Source organism: Megalopta genalis, chromosome 1 (genome assembly GCF_051020955.1).
Source record: "Megalopta genalis isolate 19385.01 chromosome 1, iyMegGena1_principal, whole genome shotgun sequence".
Lineage (NCBI taxonomy): Eukaryota > Metazoa > Arthropoda > Insecta > Hymenoptera > Halictidae > Megalopta > Megalopta genalis.
The window spans coordinates 30,565,302-30,588,035 of record NC_135013.1 but is presented as its reverse complement, the minus strand read 5'-3'; the positions used below and the strand labels follow the sequence as shown (position 1 = coordinate 30,588,035).

The window sequence follows — 22,734 nt, the reverse complement described above, 5'->3', positions numbered from 1 at the left end:
GTGTCCATTACTTTGATTCTCGATCCTCGACAGATCCTTGATTTTCTTTGATTCGATTCGATTCCGTAACAGAGTTGCTTTATTATTCATTGTTCAACTTGATTTTATTTTTTAGTACGGTTGGAGAAGTAATTCACAAACAGCCGTAAGTAGACGAACATGATTGCATTGTTTTTTAATGATTTGTTTCTTCTTTTTTTTTATTATTGAATAATACAGCTTGTTTGTGAAATTGTGCTCTTATAAGAGTCTGTCAGATCAATGGCTGTAATTCTTGCATGCATTCTATTTTCATATTTTTGTGAATCACATTTCAATTTCTTTTCCTTGGCGTGTGCGCATATGTATACATACATACTTTGCTTCACTTCACTTCACTTCACTTTGGCAACTCTTCCTTCTTCTGTTTGGATCGTTAGCGCATGATGTAACAACCGTACCACGAATGTACGATGCATATTATCTCAATGGCTCAACGTTTAACTTAACATTAATCTGTTTTTGGTGTGTATTTGTGCAGGCCCACGATGTTGTCATGGATGCACACATTTCAAACGTTCTTACACATAGTGCAAATCGTCCTGTCATATTTCCTCATGCTGATCTTCATGACTTACAATGTCTGGTTGGGCTTTGCCGTAGTGTTCGGTGCAGCGATCGGTTACTTCTTGTTCGGATGGAAAAAATCTGTTATCGTAGACGTTACAGAACATTGTCATTAGCTGTTCCTATAGATGCAATTGTAATATTGCATCCTTATGTCGAGGATGTACATATCTGTACATTATTGTAAAGTTCTTACTATGCAAGGAACTTTAGAAGAAGAAGAAAAAAAAACGAATTACATGCAGCATACATGTATAGAAAGTATCATAGCTCCAAATTCAGGATGTTCGCAGAAACGTATGGAGGAGAAGTTTTTAGTTTAAGTTTATTCTTATGCATAGTTGTTGTCATGCATACAGAATGCGACTTCAGTTATTCGTTAGAAAAAGGTAGCATGGTATAATGATTATCGAATAAAAGATATCTATAAAAGGCAAATTTGTATACAAAAATACTGGAAGATTGATCTTTGATATGGACGAATATAACACACTTGATTTGTAAATATCGTTAAAAAATTTCAACGAGAAAAGTACCATAATATACGCGCACACTTTTCTCCAAACTTTTATATTCTTAATTCTATATCTTTATTGTAATACATTTTATACAAGTTTATCGTTTGGACGACAATAACGTTTGAAAAAAAGTGTGCACTGATGTCTTGAATATTGCATACATCGTGGTGTATCGATTTTTACAATAAAACAACTGTATTGTTAAAAATTAATTTAGAAACCATTGTTATTTGTACAATATAATATAAATACAGCATCGTTTGTGTAATTAGAAATTTAAGTGAGGTATCAAAGACACTTTTATCAATATATTTTATCAATTTTAAACAAGCCTAGAATACGTTTATTTTTTTCCTTGCAAAACGGATTCTCCGAATTATAAAATTTATAAAGTATAAACACACATTTAAGTCACACCATTAAATTCATGGAATAAATAAAATGTACTATAATAAATGCAACATATACTGTACAAAGGTGATCTTTGTAAAATTGTTAATGATGTTCGCAATTGATGATGTAAAACATATTTAGTTAGTACAGAACTGATCCTATATGTTAAAGCGTCGGTGAGTCGTTCTCACCTTGATATGATATTAAATTTTATATATATATATATATCTATAGTTCGCATCTGATCCAACACGTTTTCAATACGATACTAGAAATTTATATATCCCACATGTAGCTATACAAAAAGCACCAGCATGCACGTCACATACAAAATTAATGCGAGCACTGTCACTGGAAACAATTTTTCAATTACAATGACGTTACATACTCTTTATTCTCGGTATGTAAAGCATTACTAAAGTTTTAGGTAGCTTTTAAACAAGTTACGTTGCTTTAGAAATGCGTTCCATACATATTCAAGATTGTACAAAAAGCTTTCTTCGTTTTATAACATTATTAATTTCGTAGGAAAATCTTTAAACATCAACTGCAGAACATTCCAAGAGCAGCAGAGTAGGTTTTATTGTATTTCGAAATCACACATATACATGCATGTGTATATATGTATATACATATCTATTACACCACTGCCCTTAGTTTGTGCTGCAAGGATAAGGCAAATTTAGATTACAAAGCTAAATTACAATTTATATCTATTTCTTATTTATAAAGCAGTTAATGGTAATGATTATTACTAATATTATTTTATCACAAGCCAATGGTGTACGAAACACTTAAAATACTGTCTGTAGCTCATGAGCTGCACAAAGCGTGATACGAGTAGGACGTTCAATTTGACCTTACACTTTAAAGTTGTATTCTGGAAAGATCAATCATAAAACATTATCCTCCCGCATGTTTTGCAACTTGAATTCGAATACGTCGATAGAACTGAAAAAAAACTCCTCCCAATAGAACTAGGCGAGTCCAGTTTGTAAAAATATTATGCGAACATAATGTTCATTGGCAACATAAAAAGTACATAAAGTGCTAATAATAATAATGATAATAATAATAATAATAATAATAATAAAGATAATTAAACACAAAAAAAACATATACGAATGCACATTGGCAGACAATTGTTTATAGAATGAAAATTCACCTTATTGCGAAGAAAGTATTGCAGACAGGCAAGATATCTCTTCAAATTACTTTGTTAGACCTAGAAGAAGATGTGTGTTACGTGCAGAATTTTCACTGCAATGATAATACTAAACATTACCTTCAATAAAACGAATACGTAGTCATAGACGTAAAAGTTTCGATCTGTATAATAATGTTGCCAATGGTTTCCACTAATTTAAGGAACGGTTGTGCCATTCAAAAACAAGCAAATTTTGTTGCAGGTCGAAGAGGAAATAATAAAATTCTTATACTTATGCAATATAATGTCCTTACATGTCCTAGATACAGTAATCGTCTGCAAGAGTTGACTGAATTTGCAATATACTGTATTTTTTACAAGTGCAAACAGATGTTGTGTGTCCGTTCCAAGAACGCTGGTTTGCATTACAAAATTTCTTTGCAGAGTTTACTTTTTTACCTCTCGTTTTAATTATCTGATCGAAATTATGATACTTAAAAATGAGATTTCATGCATTATGTTGTGAAAATAAAAAAGAAGTATTTAAAATCTTTCATATATATATCTGTAACCTACTCAGCACCAGATACTGGCATACAACAACTTGAACGATGAGGAGACTGTTGCTTCGACAGATCAACTGTATCTTCAACTAATGGACGCTCTAATCTAGCTTCTAATTGCGCCCAAGCAGCAACAGCCGCGCCAAATGCTGTTTCAACATTAGTTGCATCTTTCGCAGATGTTTCTACTAATGGAGGATCTCCATTTTGAGCGCACCAAGCTTGCGCTTCCTCTGTGGAAACTTGTTTTTCTGAGTCCGGTACATCCACCTGCAAAGATAATTACATTCGGTATCAGAATGACTTGCCATTTCTTGTTTCCTCTAGGCAAAGTTGGACAGTATTTTTTTAATATATTTATGAATATTTTAAATTCGCTAAAAGCCCAACTCTGCCTCTATGCTTTTGCTTACTTTATTGCCAACAACTATAAATGGGAACGTTGATCCTTCTTGAACATCTGCGTAATAAAGAAATTCAGATCTCCAAAGTGCTAAGTTTTTAAAGCTTGTCCTATCGTCGACTGCGTAAGTCAACAAACAGATGTCAGAGCCTCTATAAAATGGGGTTCTGAGGGTTTTAAATCTTTCTTGTCCCGCTGTATCCCATATTTGAAGCGTATAAGCCTCTCCATTGATCTCAATGTCTTTGTTTAAGAATTCCACTCCGATAGTGTGAAAACTTTGTTCATCGAAATGATTTGACACAAATCTGTTCATAAGACATGACTTGCCTACACCACCATCACCCAAAATCACTACCTTTAAAAGCGTTGATCTTTGAGAATTACGATTTTGTAGATTTCCACCTCTTGGTGTACCCGTTGTGGTAGAACTGTTTACTGACATTTTTAATTCGTTGTTTCTTTACTAAATGGTACGCTTGAAAAGTACTATATGTATATATATTATATATGTATACATATATATATGTATATATGTATATTTAAAATAATGTCTCTCTCATATCAATATTCTTGATAGCAAATAATCGAATTGTTTGCTTGTCGATTGTGTTCGATTTCCTGTCAATGTAGAGATCAGCTGATTCTGATTCTAAATAAGTTAATTCACTTTTTCCTTACACCATTCCCACTTTTTGGCCGCAGTTTAACACCAGTAACTTGCAAGTGTTGCGCTTTCCGTATATAATCAATAATCACAGCATTTAAAATATTTTTATACCTCGATCTTTATTCCTCGGCGAAGCATAACCTTCTCTTTTCATATCAGAGTTTGAGTGGCCATTTAAAAATAAAGTTCGATTGATTTTTACTAACGAAACCGTAATTTAAAACATCGCTGATCGTGGGTTTAACTCCTTTCGATTTAATTTAATTATTCGCATGGAAACAGATACCTGGCGATGATGCTCCTTGGTATCGAGTCACAATCATTGGAGAACAAAATTGCAATTTCTTCGAACTGATATGTGTCGTTCGTTCACTCTGAGGCATTTAGTAAACGCCGATAACGTAAACGATCCTTCGATGCTTTCAAGCAGCTAAAATCCGCTGCTGTCTCTGAACATTTTTGTTCTACGCAAAGCATTTGACACTTTGCAGACGACGAAAGGAACGCCCATGTTGAATGTTGAACGCTCAAGGCAGAACATGGCTACCTGAAATTATAAATAATATCAATCCCGTGCATTTGAAGCAATATTAGTGTTCTACAACTAACTAATAATAACTTTTACAATAATAACGCAGCACTGAATGTACTGCTGCACTGTACAACGTAAATAGTAAATTACCCGACTTGTATAAATGTACGTAAAAAATTTTTTTAAGAAATAACTAGTTAGATTGCCAAGTTTTATCTAAAGTATGGGTAGACTAAATTCTAAAGCTAGAAATTGAATAAAAATAGAGAGATTGTGTTAATAGTTCAATCAGACAAATGGGAAAATAAAATCTATTATAGTTTTTACTTTCCTGTGTCTTATTTTGTTATGATTATCATAAATTCATGAACTTCGAATGCATTGATTGAAACAGTTAGAAACATTTTTGGATAAGTTATGTTACAATTATAATTTTCTATTATTCTTTAACTAATTTGAAATCAATTTGAATTGTTTCACGATCGATTATAAGATGGTGCTTCGATGCTTGAAAGTATGGCGGTAAATTTGAATAGTAAGAAAAAGAAGCGTTTCATTTGGAGTCTGATTTTTGAACTCATACGTAATATAGATACGATAGAGTATATTATATGTATTTTCGAATCGTGTATATATATATTACTGTAAGTATATATAAATCGTTCATAGAACAAATACATATTTTCTAATAGAGGTCGCTACCAGTCGTCACTCGCCCACCACAAAAGATAACATGTTTCAAATGTACACCACCAGATGTCATACTCGTTCGCCTCGTTCGTGTAGTGTGTGCCAAAAGGACTGTAATTTTTATTTTAGATAAATGTCTAAACGGAGTGAAAGTACGATTAGTATCGTATTCTTTATTTGTTTTCGTTTACCGGTGCCAAAAGGACTGTAATTTTTATTTTGGATAAATGTCAAAACGGAGTGAAAGTACGATTAATACTGTATTCTTTATTTGTTTTCGTTTACCGGAATTTTATCACATCGAAGGACGTCAAACATTGTAAGAATACGTATACATGCCTATACAACTTTATTAACATCATGCGTTGACAGTCGAATCTCGGTAATTCGTATCTGTACAATTCAAAACTGCTGTGAGATGACAACTTTTTTAATTTGCCTTTGCCACGGTGTAAAACCTGGAAAAGAATCCTTCCTCTTCAGATTGAGGTTACTGAGATTTGACTTATAGTTGTACAAAGTTACAGTAGAATTGAATCATGAATTATAATCGTGGAGTAATTAAATTACGATTTAATAATTTAATATTTGTATGATTTTCAGATAAAGTATTTTATAGAAAATGGCAAATCCTCCTACAAATGTTGGCCAATCTTATTTTTGGAATTCAGGGGTCTCTCAGCCACAAAACATGGGGTACTATTCTGTGCCTCCTCCAAATTTTCCACCTCCAAACTTTAGACAACCACCGCCATCTTACAACATACCTGTTTCCACTGTGCCTGAGACTAAACCAGCCAATTTCATGCCTTCCTATCAATCTATAACACCGTGTTATAGAAACGAAGGTCCAAATTCTTACTCTGATGTTTCTTATCAAAATCAAACGCAGCCACAATGTAACGATCAAAACTACGGGTTTCCTGGTTACCCTCAACCAGTTGCAGGAAATTTTAATTCAAGTTTTGATAATAGATCTACTTATCACAATAATACCACCAACAAGTGGAATCCTAATAGCTACTCATGTGAATGGAACAAATCGCAAGATAATACAAATTCTTGGTATGAGACAAATCAAGCGCAGGAAGACAATAGGAAACCTGTGTATGACAAAAGTAATGATTCCTCTAAAAGTAGAAGATCCGAATATAAATTCAGAGATAAAGGATCTTCAAATAGTCATTCATCTAGTAGGAAACGTTCTAGAAGTCCAGGAAGTAGATCCAGATCTAGTCGATCACCGTACAAATCACGATACGATTCTCAGAGAGATAGATATTCAAAGTATCATAAAAACAGATCAAACTCTAGAGAACGGTCGCATAATGGAGACTCGTCTGATAGAAGATCGTCCTATAGAAGGAATTCCACGTACACGTCGCGTTCTCACAGATCTTACTCCACTCACAGAACCAGGAAACGTTCAAAATCGCAAGAATCTTACTCCTCCAGAGCTAGTAGTCCAAATAACAATACCTCCGGTAAAAAGGACCCTACAGAAAGAGAGTTACTTCTTGAAAAATACAGGTAGCATCTATATTTAAAATTGTTTTTACAGAAACATTTTTTGCTATTGTATTATTTCACAGGCAGGATTATTGTGCAACCAGCAAAGATATGGAAAGAAAAATGGATGAATTGTCGGCGATGGGGCCCGAAGGTATAATGGAAAACGCGAGAAAAGTTTGGACGCGCACTGCACCAGCAGATTTGTATTATTCCAGAGACGAGAACAGTCCAAAGATAATGAGAGGTACATCAAAATTGCACGAATTATGTGACTTGTTTAAGAAAATATTACTGGATAGAGCTACAAGTGCAAGAGCTCTACAGGTATATTTATTGTAATTATGGAGTAAAACTAACAATCCTTACACATTCAAATTATTAATTCTGGATTTCTTAGCCTCCTTACGAACCACCGCCGAGAAAAACTAGAGCACGTTTATGCAGACACAAATCAGAAGTTTGTAGCAGCTCCTCTTCGGACAGTGATAGTTCAATGGATGAAGATGATAGAACAATGGAAGAACTAATGGCAAAGAAACAGCATCCACAAAGATTACATCCGGAAATGTGGTTTAATGATCCAGGGGAAGTAAGTATATTTCCTTAGGTGTTTATTGATGCTCAAACGTGTACAAATTTATTTTAACAATTTAATATGTTTCAGATGAACGATGGACCATTATGTAGATGCAGTGCGAAATCAAGAAGATCAGGAATTCGTCATGGCATTTACGCCGGAGAAGGGGCAATAAATAAGTGTAATTTAAATTCAACTAACGCGGATAGATTATATCATTACCGAATTACAATTAGTCCTCCAACGAATTTCCTGACTAAAACGCCGACAATCATCAAACACGATGAACATGAATTTATATTCGAAGGATTCTCTATGCTCTCTCATTTTCCTCTTGTGAAATTGCCAACGTGTAAAGTAATCAGATTCAATATAGAATACACAATTCTCTACATAGATGAGAAGTTGCCAGAAAATTTTACCATCCAAGAATTGGATTTTTTCCGTAAGAGTTTATCATATCTTGTACTCACAACTTTTTTACTTGCATTTATTTAAAAAATTACTTTCATTTTCAGAAACTTATTTATTTAAGGAAGTACTGGAGCTTGTTGATTTCGATCTACAAGCCGCGCAAGATAAATCTGGCTGTGGACAGTTTCATTTTATGCCGAGATTTGTACGCGACTTGGCAGACAATGGACAGGAGATCCTCTCTATGAACGAGGTTTTAAATTATTTGATAAAAAGTAGTAAATTATTAATAGACCCAGGAGACTTACCTAGACTAGTGGAGATGCCGCAATATAAGTGGCAAAATTTTGCGGACGAGGTGAAGGGTATGATAGTTACATATCCAGGAAAAAAGCCGTGCAGCGTTCGCGTGGACCAATTGGATAGGAATCAAACGGATCTATCGCCCGGTGTGATCGCTTATCCGGAAATTGTTCATTTTGGAATCAGACCTCCACAACTTAGCTATGCAGGAAATGCGGAGTATATACATTCTGTCGTATAAAATTGTTTGTCTACTAGGTCAGGATGTTTTAATTGTACGCTTTTTATTTCAGTTACCAAAAAGCATGGAGGGACTATGTAAAATTTCGACACCTACTAGCCAACATGCCAAAGCCATCGTTCGAAGATAAGAGAAAACTGGAAGCGAAGGAGAATAAGCTTCAAGAATTGAGAACGCAAAGTAAAATGAAGCGTGACGTTACCGTCGATGTAAGCTCTGAAGGATTTTACAGGACTGGGATAATGTGCGACATAGTACAGCACGCCATGCTAATTCCTGTACTTGTTTGCCATTTGAGATTTCATAAATCCTTGGATAACTTAGAACGAACACTAGGATACGAATTTAAGAATAGGTATCTTCTTCAATTAGCTCTGACTCATCCGAGTTACCGTGAAAATTTCGGTACGAATCCGGATCATGCCCGAAATTCTTTGACCAATTGTGGAATAAGGCAACCCGAGTATGGCGATCGACGGATTCATTACATGAACACACGCAAACGCGGTATCAATACATTAATCAACATAATGTCAAGATTCGGTGCGCGAACAGAAACTGAATCCTCGATAGCACACAACGAGAGATTGGAATTCTTGGGGGACGCGGTGGTTGAATTTCTCACATCGATCCATTTATTTCATATGTTCCCTGATTTGGAAGAAGGTGGCTTAGCAACCTATAGAGCAGCGATCGTTCAAAATCAGCACCTCGCTGTATTAGCGAAAAAGCTGAACTTAGAGGAATACATGCTTTACGCTCATGGCAGTGATCTGTGTCACGATTTGGAATTAAGACATGCCATGGCGAATTGTTTTGAAGCATTGATGGGTTCACTGTTCCTAGATGGAGGTATAGAAGTAGCTGATCGAGTGTTTGGTGAAACACTGTTCAAAGATGAAGAGGATCTTATGAAAGTTTGGGTAAATTATCCTAAACATCCTCTGCAGGAACAGGAACCAACTGGTGACAGGCAATGGATACCGAGTTTTGAATTATTACAGGTGAACAAACATTGACATACATGACATTGAAGTTAGAAACTATTTTTACTATTAATTAATATTTCGTTTTACACAGAAATTAACGAAATTCGAAGAATCCATTGGCATAGAATTCACTCATATTCGTCTCCTAGCAAGAGCATTTACTGATCGCAGTATAGGATACACGAACTTAACGTTGGGTTCTAATCAACGTTTAGAATTTCTAGGAGATACTGTGTTACAACTCATAGTTTCAGAATATTTGTACAAGTATTTCCCAGAACATCATGAGGGTCACCTATCGGTAAGTAGCATTATTTTCTTGCTACGAACCGTAATACAATTCCTTTTCATTTTACAGCTTCTACGAAGTTCTCTTGTAAATAATAAAACGCAAGCCGTTGTGTGTGATGATTTAGGGATGACCCAATACGCGCTTTATGGAAATCCAAAAGCTGAATTAAAAACTAAAGACAGAGCTGACTTACTAGAAGCATTTTTAGGAGCTCTTTATGTTGACAAAGGTTTAGAATATTGTCACGTTTTCTGTGACGTATGTTTCTTCCCGCGTTTACAAGATTTTATCATGAATCAAGATTGGAATGATCCAAAGAGTAAATTACAACAATGTTGTTTAACATTAAGGACAATGGATGGTGGAGAACCTGATATTCCTGTGTATAAGTAAGTTGCAATAACGATTAAAATTTAAATACGATATCGTCAAATAATTACTGACTTTTGTTTTCAGAGTAATCGAGTGTAAAGGTCCCACAAATACAAGAGTATATACCGTAGCTGTATATTTTCAAGGGAAACGATTGGCGAAAGCGTCGGGTCATAGCATACAAGAAGCGGAAATGAACTCGGCCAAAGAAGCGCTAGAAAAATCACAAGGTATAGAAGCTGAATAGTGCAAAGTCAAAGTTGGAATTGTAATTTCTAGTTTCCTATGATTTTTTCCAGATTTATTCCCACAGTTGGATCATCAAAAGCGTGTTATAGCTAAGAGTATGAAAATGCAACAGTGGCCAAATAAGCATAAATCTAGGGGCAGATCTATGAAACCGACAGATAAATACGATGATAACGAGTCAAATCATCGTGCTAAAAGAAGTCGCAGTGAAATATAATTGTATAGTTAATTTATTGCAATCAAAGCTTAAAGCAACGTTTGTATCAAATGTATAATAATGACGCATAACTTATAATTTTAGTGGAATAAATCTTGAACACTTGTGCTAAAAATATTTTATTATATATTACAAACTTTACATTCAGTATTTATATAAGATTATTGCGATAATTGTTTTCGCTCTTCTATAAGTTTAGTTTCAGAACTATGATCTACCAATACAGGACTTTCTTGTTTCAACAAATCTTTATTCTCTGCAAGAATCTTTCGACACATGCTTATGCTGTCCAGGATATTTTTCAAGTCCCAGTGTTTCTTTAGTAATGCGTGTTGCAAAGTAAATAAACCATCCTGAATACAAAGAATCTGAGTACAGGTAGCTGTACTATGGAGCTGCATTCCAAGATCGTGAACTAAAGTTTTCAAATACATTTCGTCCTCATTCATACAAACGATCTCTGTAACATTGTACAATTAGGATACACAAGTTATACAATTTTATAGAAATTACTTGCCTAATGTAAACTCCGGAGGTGAAAAATCTATACATCTAATCATATATATCATGGGAATATACCGAACGTTTGGTCTTAAAAGACCTTGCACTGCCAATTCGTATGCTGTTTGGCTTTGTATATCTACTCCGGATAATCTGCAAATATATTACAGAATATATATTTTATGCAGTTGAAGCTCGCTAATTTGGAAATGAAAAAGATGAAATTTTAAAGGTTTTCTGAGTAACGAATTTGATACATACTCGAACATCTTTCTTTGATGAGAAGATTGCATCGCGCTGCATATTTTGTCGATATGACCGCGTTTTACGTGTCTATACGTAGATTTTTCTATTATTTTCCCAGTAGAGAAATAGTTGTTTGTTGCTTGACCAAGCATTCCTTTAACTTTGTAAAATCTTGTAACATTCGCAGCATTCAGTTTCATTATTATTCTGTTACCTCTATTAATACCACAAACTGTAACTCCGCAGGTATCCATCGGTACCATTTTTGTGCATCCCATCCTGAAATCATTCGGTTGATAGCGAGGTCCTATTACTAACGTATTATCAGCGTAACTATCGCGTACACCAACAGTCATCGGCCCATTTGTCGGACCTTCTATAAACACGTGCTTAACTGGAGGTCTTACACGCATAGCATTTAAATCTAAAAATATACCAAAAATGAAAACATGTGAACACAAAATACTATTTACTTACTAAAGCAAGTACTGTTACCTTTACATAAGTTTAGTATGACTGTTGTTCTCATTTGTTCAAATACATTACCCGTGCTTTTATAAAGAACGAACACTCCATTTAATCCTCTATACAACACACGCGCATCATTTACAAATTTCTGTATTACGTTCTTAGTAATACTCATTTTCATATACGCTTCTCTTTCCTGTTGAAATCAGTGAAGACAAATAATCTCACTGGTACAATACACCAAAATGCATTCAACAGAAAAATATATTGCTTCCTCGGGAAAAGTTAATTACACGAAGTTGAAATAACCACATTCCATCCAATCTATATATTTTTTAAAGTCAACATTTCGTTACTTTATTATTGTACAACAAACATCTTTGGTTAAACCTATTTAGCGGTACATAATCGTGATAATGACATTATGACACGTGCTGCTATCCGCGGCGATATTTCGAAGCTTGATTAAGAGTCCGTACAGCGCCGAACCACGCAGTGGCAAAACGCTCAAACTGCACGACAAATGACCGACTGAGATAAGTTTCCAGAAAAACACCAGATGACGCCACCGTACAATTCCAAAGGATAATCTACTCCGTCGGTAAATCGTCGAACAGTTTGAGCGTTTCGCCACTGCACGATTTGGCGCTGTACGGACCCCTTAAACGAGCTTCGACATTTCGTCACAAGGCGCGCCACGTGTCACAAACGGCGGTATCTTCAAACCGGATACGTTATTCAACACGCTCAACCAAGGAACCCCCCCCCCCCCAAGGAAAAGATAAACAGGACTGTTTCAGATTTACATAACATTATTAATTTCCCTCCACAAGTCTACTACCAATCCGGATGCACAACGATACAACCACAAGACATGTTGGTATTATAACATCATTTTATTAGATTTAAATTGAAATCGGTTATAAATTATGGTGATGATTTTGAATACTAGGACTAGGACAAATGGTTCTCGCTGCTCTGCTCAGTATACTCAATTTCATATTGCGTACAGGTGATGTAGGGTAAACGCCATCGTTTGAAACCTCTCTTTCTCGCACTCTCTCTCGCACTCTATTTATCTATTTTTCAATTACTCTGCCAAGTCTTCCCTTTCGCTCTCGCGAGCGCACAACCCTCCAGCCTGTTTCCTCCGATGACGTCGCGATGTTCGACGAGGAGATTCGAGCAGTCCGCGCGGCGTCTCGATGGAAAACCCGACCCGAGAATGCGATCCCCGGAGCTCGATATCTCCGGCCACGAGATATCCACGGAACAGAAATTCCGTTCTGAAGCGTCGCCGAACCGCTCGAACTCGACGCCCCGTAGAAATCGGCTACAGACAAGAAACAAATGGGCCGGCCCCCGTGGACAACGGTGTGTCCGGCGCTCGCGCTCCATTCCGCGCATACTCGCTAAACACCGAAACGGACTTTAGTGTCTTCGTCGGTTCCCCCAAGTTGCCAGCAACTCTTTCACACCGGCGCCGGGACGCCCGTGTCCGTCCACGGCGAGGCCCGCGGTACGTAGTCCTTACCGGGAATAGCCCGAGCCCGAGCTTCGTCGCAACAAGCATCGCTTCGCGGTAACATATTAACAAATCGATTCTCCTACCCCGAATCGTCGTCGCTCGTCGACCCTGTAATCGGTGAAACGGCAGCGGCCGTGGAACAAGACCGGGGACCAAGTCGAGTCGGGGACCAAGGACTCTCGAGAGTCCTGCCACGAGGAACAATCGATCGCGTCCAGCCGGCGGACCCTCCGATCGGCTCCGCCACGTCGTCAGATGAAAAGCATAGTTGGTTAACACTTTCACGACCGCGCTAGAAATCTCAACAATTTTCGCAAGATTAAAATATTTCATTCGAATAAACAAAAATGGTGAAGCAAACTTATATATGGCATCGATTACTTCTTCAGCGTTCGTACCTCTTGTAAATCTTAGTAAAATGAAGCGATCATTTTTAATTCTTCATTGATTATCAATTCGGTCGTCGATCGACTGAATTTCAAACAGGGAGATCTCCCCGTTCGGTTGGCCAAGTGTTAAAGTGTCTTAGCTCTGTCGATTATTTGCCACCTTTCAGGATATTTGGAAGTATAGTAAATTCTCTGGCGCTCTGAGATTGTACGCGGAAATGGACAATTTGGGGGAGTGGAGATACGATCATTCGAGCCTTGCACTTCGCGCTTTGGCAACAATTTCTGTGAATTCTGCCGAATTTTCCCTCGGCTTGTGAACATAAATGGATTATTTGAGCCGTTTACTTTGAAAGTGGCGTAAGTCACTTTACCGTAATGAGAAATGGTGATTTTTTAATGTTTGTACGAAATTATTTCTACCGAGAAAAATATCAGTATCCTGAGATAACGAATACACAAGTAAATCTTCTCGAAAGTTAGCATCCATATTTTTAAACGTGTTATTAAAATTAAGCGATCATTTTTCATTAATGATCAATTCGGTGGTCGATCGACTGAATTTCAAATGGGCAGATCTCCCCGTTCGGTTGGCTAAGTGTTAAACATTAAAAAAGTAGTACAACATTTTGTCGAATCGAACCGAACGCGATTAGAGATTTGATAAAGATCGATGAATCGGACGACGAGTAACGGAAACTCTGATCAAATCCCGACGGGCCAAGGAATTTGGGCCCGCACGATAGGGCCCCCGATAAAACGGGGGTCCACAAAAGCGGTCCACGTTACGAAAACATTGATAACAACGAACCTCGCCTTACAGCATCGTGTCAAATTCGCCGCGAAGAGTTCACAAGATACGGATATTATCGGATTTATGGGACCGCCGGTGGGCCTGACGTAGGCGGAGCCGGGCCGGATGCCAGCCAATCGCTGCTACCGGATTCGAGGCAGCGACCTTGGCGCGCGCATATCGCGGAAGACAGAACTCGCAGATGAGTTCACGAGGGATGATTTATTTACAAATTAAATAAAAATCAAAGAAAGACCGTACAAGTCCGAGGATTTTTACTAATCTCCTTCTCGGACGTTTCACGCGGCAGCGTGGGAGGCTTTAATTAATAATCAAAAATTAAAAATTAAAAATTTTTAAAAAGTTTGCTAACACGTTGAATGCCACGGGGGTCACCGGTGACCGGCACTTAACTTGGCGGTGACGCCATGGAGGCCACCGGTGACCGGCGCGCCCAAATTGATAGAAATATATATAATTTCAAACAAATGTCAATATCTAAAATTTTGTATTATTACCATCGCCAATTCAAGCATGAGCGGGAACGCGCTGATTGGGCGTATCCCAATTCCACGCCCATGGGGGCCGTGTGGATAAACCTTTGGGTTGGCGCCGCACGTAAAATCACTAGAAACTAAAATGTGATCCCCGTCGCAATTAACATGTCAAACATGGTTATACGCTGTAACTTATCTATTGCAGATAATATTTCAACATTATATGTATCGCATAAAAGAAAATTCGTCGTGGCGCCACAGGCAATTTCTGTAAAACCGGCGTGGCATTCAACGTGTTAAATTAAATTAAATGATTATATATTTTAAAGTGCTTAAATGAATTATATCTTCCGCGCTGGGGAGGGAAGATATTTCCCGCGATATGCGAGCACGCGGTCGTCGGTCCCTTCCCGTCGAAAATCGGGCCGGATCGGTCGCCTCCGATCCGACCCGATCCGACGCGAATCGTCGCCCTCTCTCGTCGAGCACACACGCACACGCACGTCTCGGGGTATGCAACAGGAATCGGGCCGCGAAGGACGGGTGCAGCACGGATGAGGAGAAGAGGATCCGTTTCTTCTTCCCGCGCCGGTCTCGGTTCTTCGATCGATCTCCCTCCATTAATCAGCCTAATGGCGGGGGCCTGGTCGACGATCACGCGGGAGACAATCCTCCGCTCTCGGATCGCCCGAGAGTCGTCGAGGCGAGTTCGTCCGGGGCGAGTCCTCGTATAATGGTTCCTTCGACAACAACGGCCGCGGTTCGTACAATGTGTCTAGAAAAATGAAAAACGCGTGGAAGGAATCGGTATACGGTGTCCCCGAACCGGCGGACCCTCCCTTATTCCCGATCGAGGAAAGCCCGCTGCGCGAGCTGGCTCCTCCGCCCCGAGGAGGAGGCTTGCGCCGTCAACGATCGTCGGCGATCCGCCGCGCTCCGCACGCTGGATCGAGAAACAGCGAGTCGAAGTCGAAGTCGGGGACTTCGTCTTGGATCGCGACGAGAGAGAGAGCGATCTCGGGGAACCAAAGTCCACAGTGGGCGCGGTCTGACGACCGCGAAGAATCCTCGAACGTGATAAATATCGACGATACGTCTCGACATTTTCGACGAAGATCGAGCCAGCGACGAGAAGAAATCGTCGGCGGAGATGCGGCGATCGAAGGAAGAGGAATGATGATGGTGATGATGATGGTGATGATTGTGGAAGGCGAATGGACTGTCGCAGCCGTGAAACGATAAAAGAGGGGGCGGGGCGAACGGTGGAGAAGCTGGGGCGGCGGGACAATGGGGTGGTAACGTGACGATGAACGGCGCGGGTCGACAATGACAACGACGATGACAACGACGATGCTTGACGATAATAATAATATTAATAATAATAATAATAATAATAATAGAATAGAATAGAAGAGAATAGAATAGAATAATTAATAATAATAGTAATCCTTATCGATACACCGATGACGATTATCTCAACGATTTAAACTCAAAGTGCGATAACGGTAGATAACGATCCATCTTTATTATTATTATTCACTTTTTTTTTTTCAATTTTTCTCCTAATGGTCGGGGGCGGAGGGTAGTAGGTAATAGTACGCTACTGGGACAACAGGTATAATACTATCAGTTAATTAATATCATCTCATGTAATAATGGGGTAATTCTGTTAATGCTAAGTGTATTATTAATCGTTTCAATATATATATATGTATATGTATATATATGTGTATTTATGTATATATATATTTATATATACATATATGCATAATATAATAATTAGTAATATATTATTATATTATTATATATTATTATTATTATATATTATATAATAATATAATAATGTAATAATATATTACATATATATATATATATATATACATATATGCATAATACATTATATATACATATATGCATAATACATTATATATTCATATATGCATAATATATTATATATATACATATATGCGTGTATATATGCGTACATATGTGTATGTATATGCATGTATGTGTATAGCTGGTGCGGTCAATATGTACAAATGGTACCGTATGAACAGCGGACGTTTATGCGAAGTACGATCTCGAGAATAGAAATTCCAAGCGGAGATTTCTACGGGAATAGCTAACTCGCGAGAAGCGGGGCTATACATACATATTACATATAGCAGCACCCTTTCGACAGACTTTCCATGTGATCGCGTGGTTCAAGTACGCTTCGAAAGGGACTGCACAAACGTCCGCGATTCGTTGAGACTGTATATGTATATAGATAGATAGAACCTTGTTTGTACGAACGGGTCGTCGAAGATGAACGAGTTTTCAACTGCCGAAGAAAACGACCGTCTGGTTCACGACGAAACGAACGTCGTCGCCCATTCATTCGGACAAACTAGGCTCTCTCTTTCTCTCTCTCTCTCTCTCGCTCTCTCTATCTCTTTACTACTGTACAGAGTTCCGAGGTATCGATCGATAGAAAAGACGGTGGACGATATAGGGAAATGGATGGCGTTATGGTTTGCGAGCGCGAAGGAAATGATGGATCGTGCTGCGTATCCGGTGTGCTCCACCCTGTGCGCGTACATACTCCCGTGCATCGCGAACATACATATACATATACGTACATACACGCGTCCATATACATGTACAAACGCACATACATACTTGTACATATATATATATATACACACGGCGAGGGAGAAGAGTATCGATACATAGCAGGACCATTGGAAATTCAAAAACACGTGTACTTTCGATACCGTTCATTTGCAATCGTGTTCGAACGTAATCAACGGTGCAAAAAGTACTGTCACTATCCGCATATCGTTTGTAGGCTCTCACGGTATATATACTTTTTTCCCTCGCCATTGGTAAATATACATATACATATACATATACATATACATATATATAATATATAATATATAATATATAATATATAATATATAATATATAATATATAATATATAATATATATAATTTATTTTATATATTATATTATTTATATATATATATATATATATATATATATATGTATATGTATATAACCGTAGTTAGAGTTATATATTAACTTCTTCATTTCATTCTCTTCGTCCCTCATTAGCACATTCTACAAGTCGATTATTATTTGTTAATTTCATTCGGTTTACGATAGGTACTAATTGGGGATCCACGGCGGCATTGATTAGTGGAACACTTTTTGGCATTTTTTTTTTGTTAGTCCCGCGATATCCTTTATCTATCTTTCTCTCTCTCTCTTTCGCTCTCTCTCTCTCTCACTCCGGTTACTCTTCCAATTGCACATGTTTCTATTTTCATCGAGGTTCTCCGTTCCCTCGTCGTTCCGGCATTCTTCGCTCCTACCCTTGACATTCATCCCTCTTAATCTCCCTATCTCGCTCTCTCCCCCGCTACCCTTACATCGTGGCGGTGTGTGTGGCAGTGTGTTTGTGCGTGCGTTTCATTTTCTCCCTTACGCGTTACCTGCGCCGCCATTCTTTCGCGAACGTCTCTCTCTCTCTCTCTCTCTCACTCCGTCGCGTCCTCCTCCCTCGTCTTCGGCATTCTCCATATATCCGAGGTTCATCCCTCGCAATCCGCCCGATGCAGAAACAATGGGAACCACCCCCACCCTCCGACAGGTGAACGATTGCTACGGGCTGATTGGAAAAAACGCACAGCTCGGAGCTGCAGACTCTTTTAAAGTTCCTCGAAGGTTCGACGAATGTTCGCGCGCCCTGAAACGGACGTTCTCTGACCAAGAAGCTCGGTAATTAAAATTCAACAAAAATCTATCGTAGGTTCTGCGAAATTTGGCTCGCCAAAATTTCCGTCACGAAGACGAAGCAAAGTCAGAAGTAAAGTCGCGTTCTCATTGGCTCCACGTCGGCGGATCGAAGGGATCGAGCTCCTCTAATCGGCTCGCTTTCTTCTGTCCGGCGCTCTCTTTCTCCGCGTCGCTCCTTTTTCGTCACCCTATATGCATTCATACGTCTACGCGTGTCCCCGTGTACGTGTTCGTCGTGTCCCTCTCTCTCTCTCTCTCGCTCTTCTCTCTTCTTTCCTGTGCACGTTTGTGTGAGTGTGTACGTGTGAATTCGACTTGGCACAAACAACAGAGTCTTTGTAAAAAAGGCACTATTTTTGTAAAGCGAAACAGTCACGCGTTATTACGTCTCGTCACCCTAATTCCCTCGCCAGCCGGCCCCGATCCCATTCCCATCATCCGGAGAACCTGAACCCGCTGATCCGGCGGGGATCAACGATCAAGTTTCCATCTACGAACATATTTTCTGGTGAATCAGCTGCTCCCCTCGCGGGCAACTGACCGTTTAATCGTCTAAATCCCACGTGTGCTCGTCGACTTGGGACGTGTATCGCAAGGGGATGATCGACGGGGCAGCGACCCTGGGATCAACGATCCCCTCCGCGGATCATCGCGTCCAAGACGAGACGGACGAACGAAAAGAATGCGCCGCGATCGCGCGACTCGTCTGAGAAATTTTCGGCCACTGCCTACAGGGTGTCCCGAAATTATGGTACTCTCCGGGAAATCAAGGATTCCTGAGGTCATTCGAAGCAACTTTTTCCTCAGCGAAAATGTTCTCCGAGGCCCCGTTAACGAGTTATTCACGAAAAACAGCGACCAATGAGAGGCGAGCGCGAGTAGCGCGACGCGGCCGAGCCAATCGGCGAAGCGGTCCGCCGTCCGCTAGTTGCCACGACGCCAGCCGAGCTCGCCTCTCATTGGTCAGCGTTTTTCGTTGATAACTCGCAAACGAAGCCTCGGATTGCATTTTCGCTGAGGAAAAAGTTGCTTGAAATTACCTCAGGAATCCCCCGTTTCCCGGAATTGTCATAATTCTGGGATCTATATCAGTCGCTCCTTTTTTCTACGTTTCTCGAATACGCTCGAAAGTTCAGAAGACGAAGGACAACGATTGGTCCAGCATCCGAGTGCGCTGTCCCCCTGTTCAATCGCTCCCAGTCCATCGTCGGACGATCGTTCCTCCCCCCTTCCCGCGCGGAACCCGCCCAAAAAGGAAAGCCGTGTCGCGTCGAAAACCGAGAAAGTATATCGTTAACCCTAGTGTTTACATATTCCCGTTAACCCTATCCTCGAATTTCCAGGGGCGGCTCTCGACCGAGTTGAGTCGAGTGCCGGAAAGAACGTGATAAAACCAACGTCGGGAGAGAATTTGGCTGTGTGAGTCGCGGCGCGAACCACCGCGCGACGCGACCGACGCCGGGGTGACCGAAGCGGTCCGGACGTCGGGCGACGTCGTCAACATGTATAAAAAGTCGTCAGTCTTATTGTATTTTAGTGCAAAAAGCGTGTGTAGAGGTCTGGTGCGGTCTCGGCCGGTGATTCGCCGCCGAGATGTTACGAGACTTCGTTACGAGCCCGTCGGCGGAACGACGAACAACGCGACGATCGGCGATCTTTCTGCTTCAATTCTACGCTATCCCGCGTTCTTTGCAGCGTACTATGCTCGTCGAGAAACTCGGGAGTCTTCGTCGTCCGTCGCTCGAGTCAATTCGTTCGCCTCGTCGGCCGAGTTTTATCGTTTAACGCTAGATTCACGGAACCCGTCGGATCGACGGGCCACCGATCATTTAATTTACGATCACTCGCATCGTACAGATACATTTATTTGTTATTTATTCAATTTGTATTACGGCAAACGTTGCAACAACGCTTGTGTTAAAAATCAGAATAAACGTGTTATCGTTGCTTTTACAAACCAATACGAAACACGGCTGGTAGTGTTCTCGCGCTCCGTAAATCCAGCGTTAAGAAAATTGTCGAGTCCGTGAACATCGTGAACACCGTTTTAAAAAATTACAAATGTACAAATTTTCGTAGAAATCGGTTCGCCGAATCGATTGGTGGCTGTTGGTCGGCCGATCGTCGTCGGTGTTCGCCGTTCGCCAACGGCGAGAAATGGTACTTTGTAAACGGTATACAAATGTCGGAACGCTGTGTACAGGTGTATACAAATACGAGTATCAAAATTTTGAAAAGACATCTACGTAAGTCGCTGGCGGTCCGCGCGACGCGCGCGAACGTTTCCCAATGGACGAAACGCGGCCCCTCGAAAATCGAGCATAGGGCGGCGAATTCGTCGATCCGGAAGCGTTCGCTCCGTCGCCGAACGTATCGAGCGAGTTTCCCCGGTACGGGAGGCGTCGAAGGCCTAGGAAAAAACGGAAGCGGCGAAGTGGTCTCTTAGGATATCGGCGCCTTCGACGCGGATCGGTTCGAGCCGGTTCTCGATCGCCGACAGAGGCAGAAGAGAAAGCGGCGTCGCTCGCAGAAAAATCGAGGGAGAAGGTCGGCCGTCGAACATGGCGAAATTCCTCCCCTCCGTGACGCTATGGTAACTTCTGAGAATCTTCTTCCTGCCATCCCACCCCGCAACCATTTCTACATTTTGCTTAGCTACTCTATCTACTATACGTACAAGTTCCCCCCCTCCTCGAGTTGACGCCCCTCGAAAACGCGGCACCGCGACGCCGAAGAAGCGACGAAGAACGAGAAGCAAGTCCGATGCTGAGGTTCCTTAACCCTTCCACGGGCACTGGGAGCTATAAGCTTCCCACCCGCTTTATTATTAATATTATTATTATTATTATTATTATTATATTTCCACCGTTGAAACGCGTCGTCATCTCGAACATCCATGTCGTGCCAAACGAAAGGGTTAAGGCGAATTCCGCGTTTTCCATGTCGCGACAGAATTTTTACCGATTCGTCGTCGTCGATCTCGGCGGAAGTGTTAAATTGTCTAAGATTCTTCCGAGAACGAGCCGGACGCGCGGGGAAGGAAACTGCAGGGGGGGGGGGGGAGGGGGAATGGTGCGCCCGGTGCCGCGGGGGTAGTTTCGGGTTTCCTTCCCTCGGTCGACGCAGTCTTCGCGGGCTCGCCGCGAATTTCGCTGCCGATTTCGAAGGCCGGCGACGTCGCCGGAGAAGAATTTCCCCGGCGCGAGCAACGGAAAAGAAGAAAACTCGTGACAGTGGAAACAGGAGACAGCCGTCCGTTCGGTGAACGGCGACGGTGAACGACTTTCAATCGCGGATTCCTCTCCTTCACTCCTCTCTTCCCAACCGGTGCGCCGGCTGGTCTCCTTTCCCTCTCTCTCTCCCGCACTCTCTCTTTCCCGCCGACACCCAGTCCTCGACTTCTTTCCTGCATTCTCCGCCTCTCTCTCTCTCTCTCTCATTCTTTCCCTTTCCATTCTGTTTCTCTCTCGTCGGACACTCTCCTCCACTTTTTCTCTTTCCTCCCCTCTCTCTCTTCCTGTCGTTCTCTCTCTCTTTCGCGCACATACACTTTTTCTCTCTCTCTCTCACTCCGGCTCCTTGTCTTCCCCGCGATCTACGCGTCCGCGCGATAAAAGAACAAACTATGAACAAACATCAACAAACCGCCGAGGCCGGAGACGCGGCGTCCCCGTCGATTCGGCCAATCTCTTTTTGGAAATCCCTCGAATCCGAACGAGACGAGGGCAGCAGCCATCCGAGGGTCCGCGAGGCCCGTCGCCGCGGCCTGAAGAACCGAAACGACGCCGCGGGACGGCGTTCGATGCCCGGCAGATCGGTGCTTCTCCGTCCGCCGGAAGA

At 40.7% G+C, this 22,734-nt stretch overlaps 5 protein-coding genes across 17 annotated transcripts in view; 2 read left to right on the top strand and 3 right to left on the bottom strand.

Moving 5' to 3' along the window:
* Ctr1A (Copper transporter 1A) overlaps nucleotides 1–1,454 on the top strand; it is a 55,417-nt gene extending 53,963 nt beyond the window's left edge. For 4 of the 5 annotated variants that reach the window (XM_076525321.1, XM_033466272.2, XM_033466271.2 and 1 more), the window contains exons 4-5: nucleotides 116–145; nucleotides 521–1,454. In XM_076525321.1, the coding sequence (XP_076381436.1) occupies nucleotides 116–145; nucleotides 521–722 (232 nt within the window). In that variant the 3' untranslated portion in view covers nucleotides 723–1,454. The remainder of the gene's footprint in view (nucleotides 1–115; nucleotides 146–520) is intronic. The other variant, XM_076525340.1, reaches the window with a different exon arrangement.
* On the bottom strand, nucleotides 1,323–4,847 carry Rab9 (RAS oncogene family member Rab9). 7 transcript variants are annotated; one of them, XR_013034433.1, is made up of 4 exons: nucleotides 3,641–4,847; nucleotides 2,803–3,497; nucleotides 2,683–2,742; nucleotides 1,323–2,397 (listed from the first exon to the last, which is right to left on the bottom strand). XR_013034433.1 is itself a non-coding variant. In XM_033466269.2 (4 exons), the coding sequence occupies exons 1-3, from the start codon at nucleotides 4,073–4,075 to the stop codon at nucleotides 2,724–2,726; spliced, it is 711 nt and encodes a 236-aa protein (XP_033322160.1). In that variant the 5' UTR covers nucleotides 4,076–4,847; the 3' UTR covers nucleotides 1,323–2,397; nucleotides 2,683–2,723. The 7 variants fall into 7 exon arrangements, 3 of the variants coding, with proteins under 3 accessions (XP_033322160.1, XP_033322161.1, XP_033322159.1); XR_013034435.1 differs by having other exon boundaries at nucleotides 2,979–3,497; XM_033466269.2 differs by having other exon boundaries at nucleotides 3,241–3,497.
* Nucleotides 4,848–5,584: 737 nt separating this feature from the next.
* On the top strand, nucleotides 5,585–10,803 carry drosha (ribonuclease 3 drosha). The gene is made up of 11 exons (XM_033466266.2): nucleotides 5,585–5,841; nucleotides 6,126–7,052; nucleotides 7,115–7,358; nucleotides 7,432–7,623; nucleotides 7,699–8,056; nucleotides 8,130–8,547; nucleotides 8,622–9,573; nucleotides 9,650–9,859; nucleotides 9,917–10,239; nucleotides 10,307–10,452; nucleotides 10,522–10,803. The coding sequence occupies exons 2-11, from the start codon at nucleotides 6,145–6,147 to the stop codon at nucleotides 10,686–10,688; spliced, it is 3,918 nt and encodes a 1,305-aa protein (XP_033322157.2). The 5' UTR covers nucleotides 5,585–5,841; nucleotides 6,126–6,144; the 3' UTR covers nucleotides 10,689–10,803.
* Nucleotides 10,792–12,344, bottom strand: LOC117218129 (pseudouridylate synthase TRUB2, mitochondrial). Its single transcript, XM_033466267.2, has 4 exons — nucleotides 11,931–12,344; nucleotides 11,451–11,859; nucleotides 11,206–11,342; nucleotides 10,792–11,148 (listed from the first exon to the last, which is right to left on the bottom strand). The coding sequence occupies exons 1-4, from the start codon at nucleotides 12,082–12,084 to the stop codon at nucleotides 10,850–10,852; spliced, it is 999 nt and encodes a 332-aa protein (XP_033322158.2). The 5' UTR covers nucleotides 12,085–12,344; the 3' UTR covers nucleotides 10,792–10,849.
* Nucleotides 12,345–12,780: 436 nt separating this feature from the next.
* Nucleotides 12,781–22,734, bottom strand: part of E23 (ABC transporter G family member E23) — a 250,038-nt gene continuing 240,084 nt past the window's right edge. For all 3 annotated transcript variants that reach the window (XM_076525289.1, XM_076525293.1, XM_033466142.2), the window contains one exon: nucleotides 12,781–22,734. This exon is cut by the window's right edge and continues 5,018 nt beyond it. The gene's annotated coding sequence lies outside the window, so the exon portion shown is untranslated.

Bases quoted from the DNA above. Each gene is read 5' to 3' on its own strand.
- Rab9 (XM_033466268.2), bottom strand. From the start codon at position 4,075: ATGTCAGTAAACAGTTCTACCACAACGGGTACACCAAGAGGTGGAAAT. The intron at 3,498-3,640 runs GTAAGCAAAAGC...TTATCTTTGCAG, and splicing joins TTATAGTTGTTGGCAATAAA to GTGGATGTACCGGACTCAGA.
- drosha (XM_033466266.2), top strand. From the start codon at position 6,145: ATGGCAAATCCTCCTACAAATGTTGGCCAATCTTATTTTTGGAATTCA. The intron at 7,624-7,698 runs GTAAGTATATTT...AATATGTTTCAG, and splicing joins GGTTTAATGATCCAGGGGAA to ATGAACGATGGACCATTATG. The intron at 8,548-8,621 runs GTATATACATTC...TTTTTATTTCAG, and splicing joins AGCTATGCAGGAAATGCGGA to TTACCAAAAAGCATGGAGGG.
- LOC117218129 (XM_033466267.2), bottom strand. From the start codon at position 12,084: ATGAAAATGAGTATTACTAAGAACGTAATACAGAAATTTGTAAATGAT. The intron at 11,343-11,450 runs GTATGTATCAAA...ATATATTTGCAG, and splicing joins CATCAAAGAAAGATGTTCGA to ATTATCCGGAGTAGATATAC. The intron at 11,149-11,205 runs GCAAGTAATTTC...ACAATGTTACAG, and splicing joins ACCTCCGGAGTTTACATTAG to AGATCGTTTGTATGAATGAG.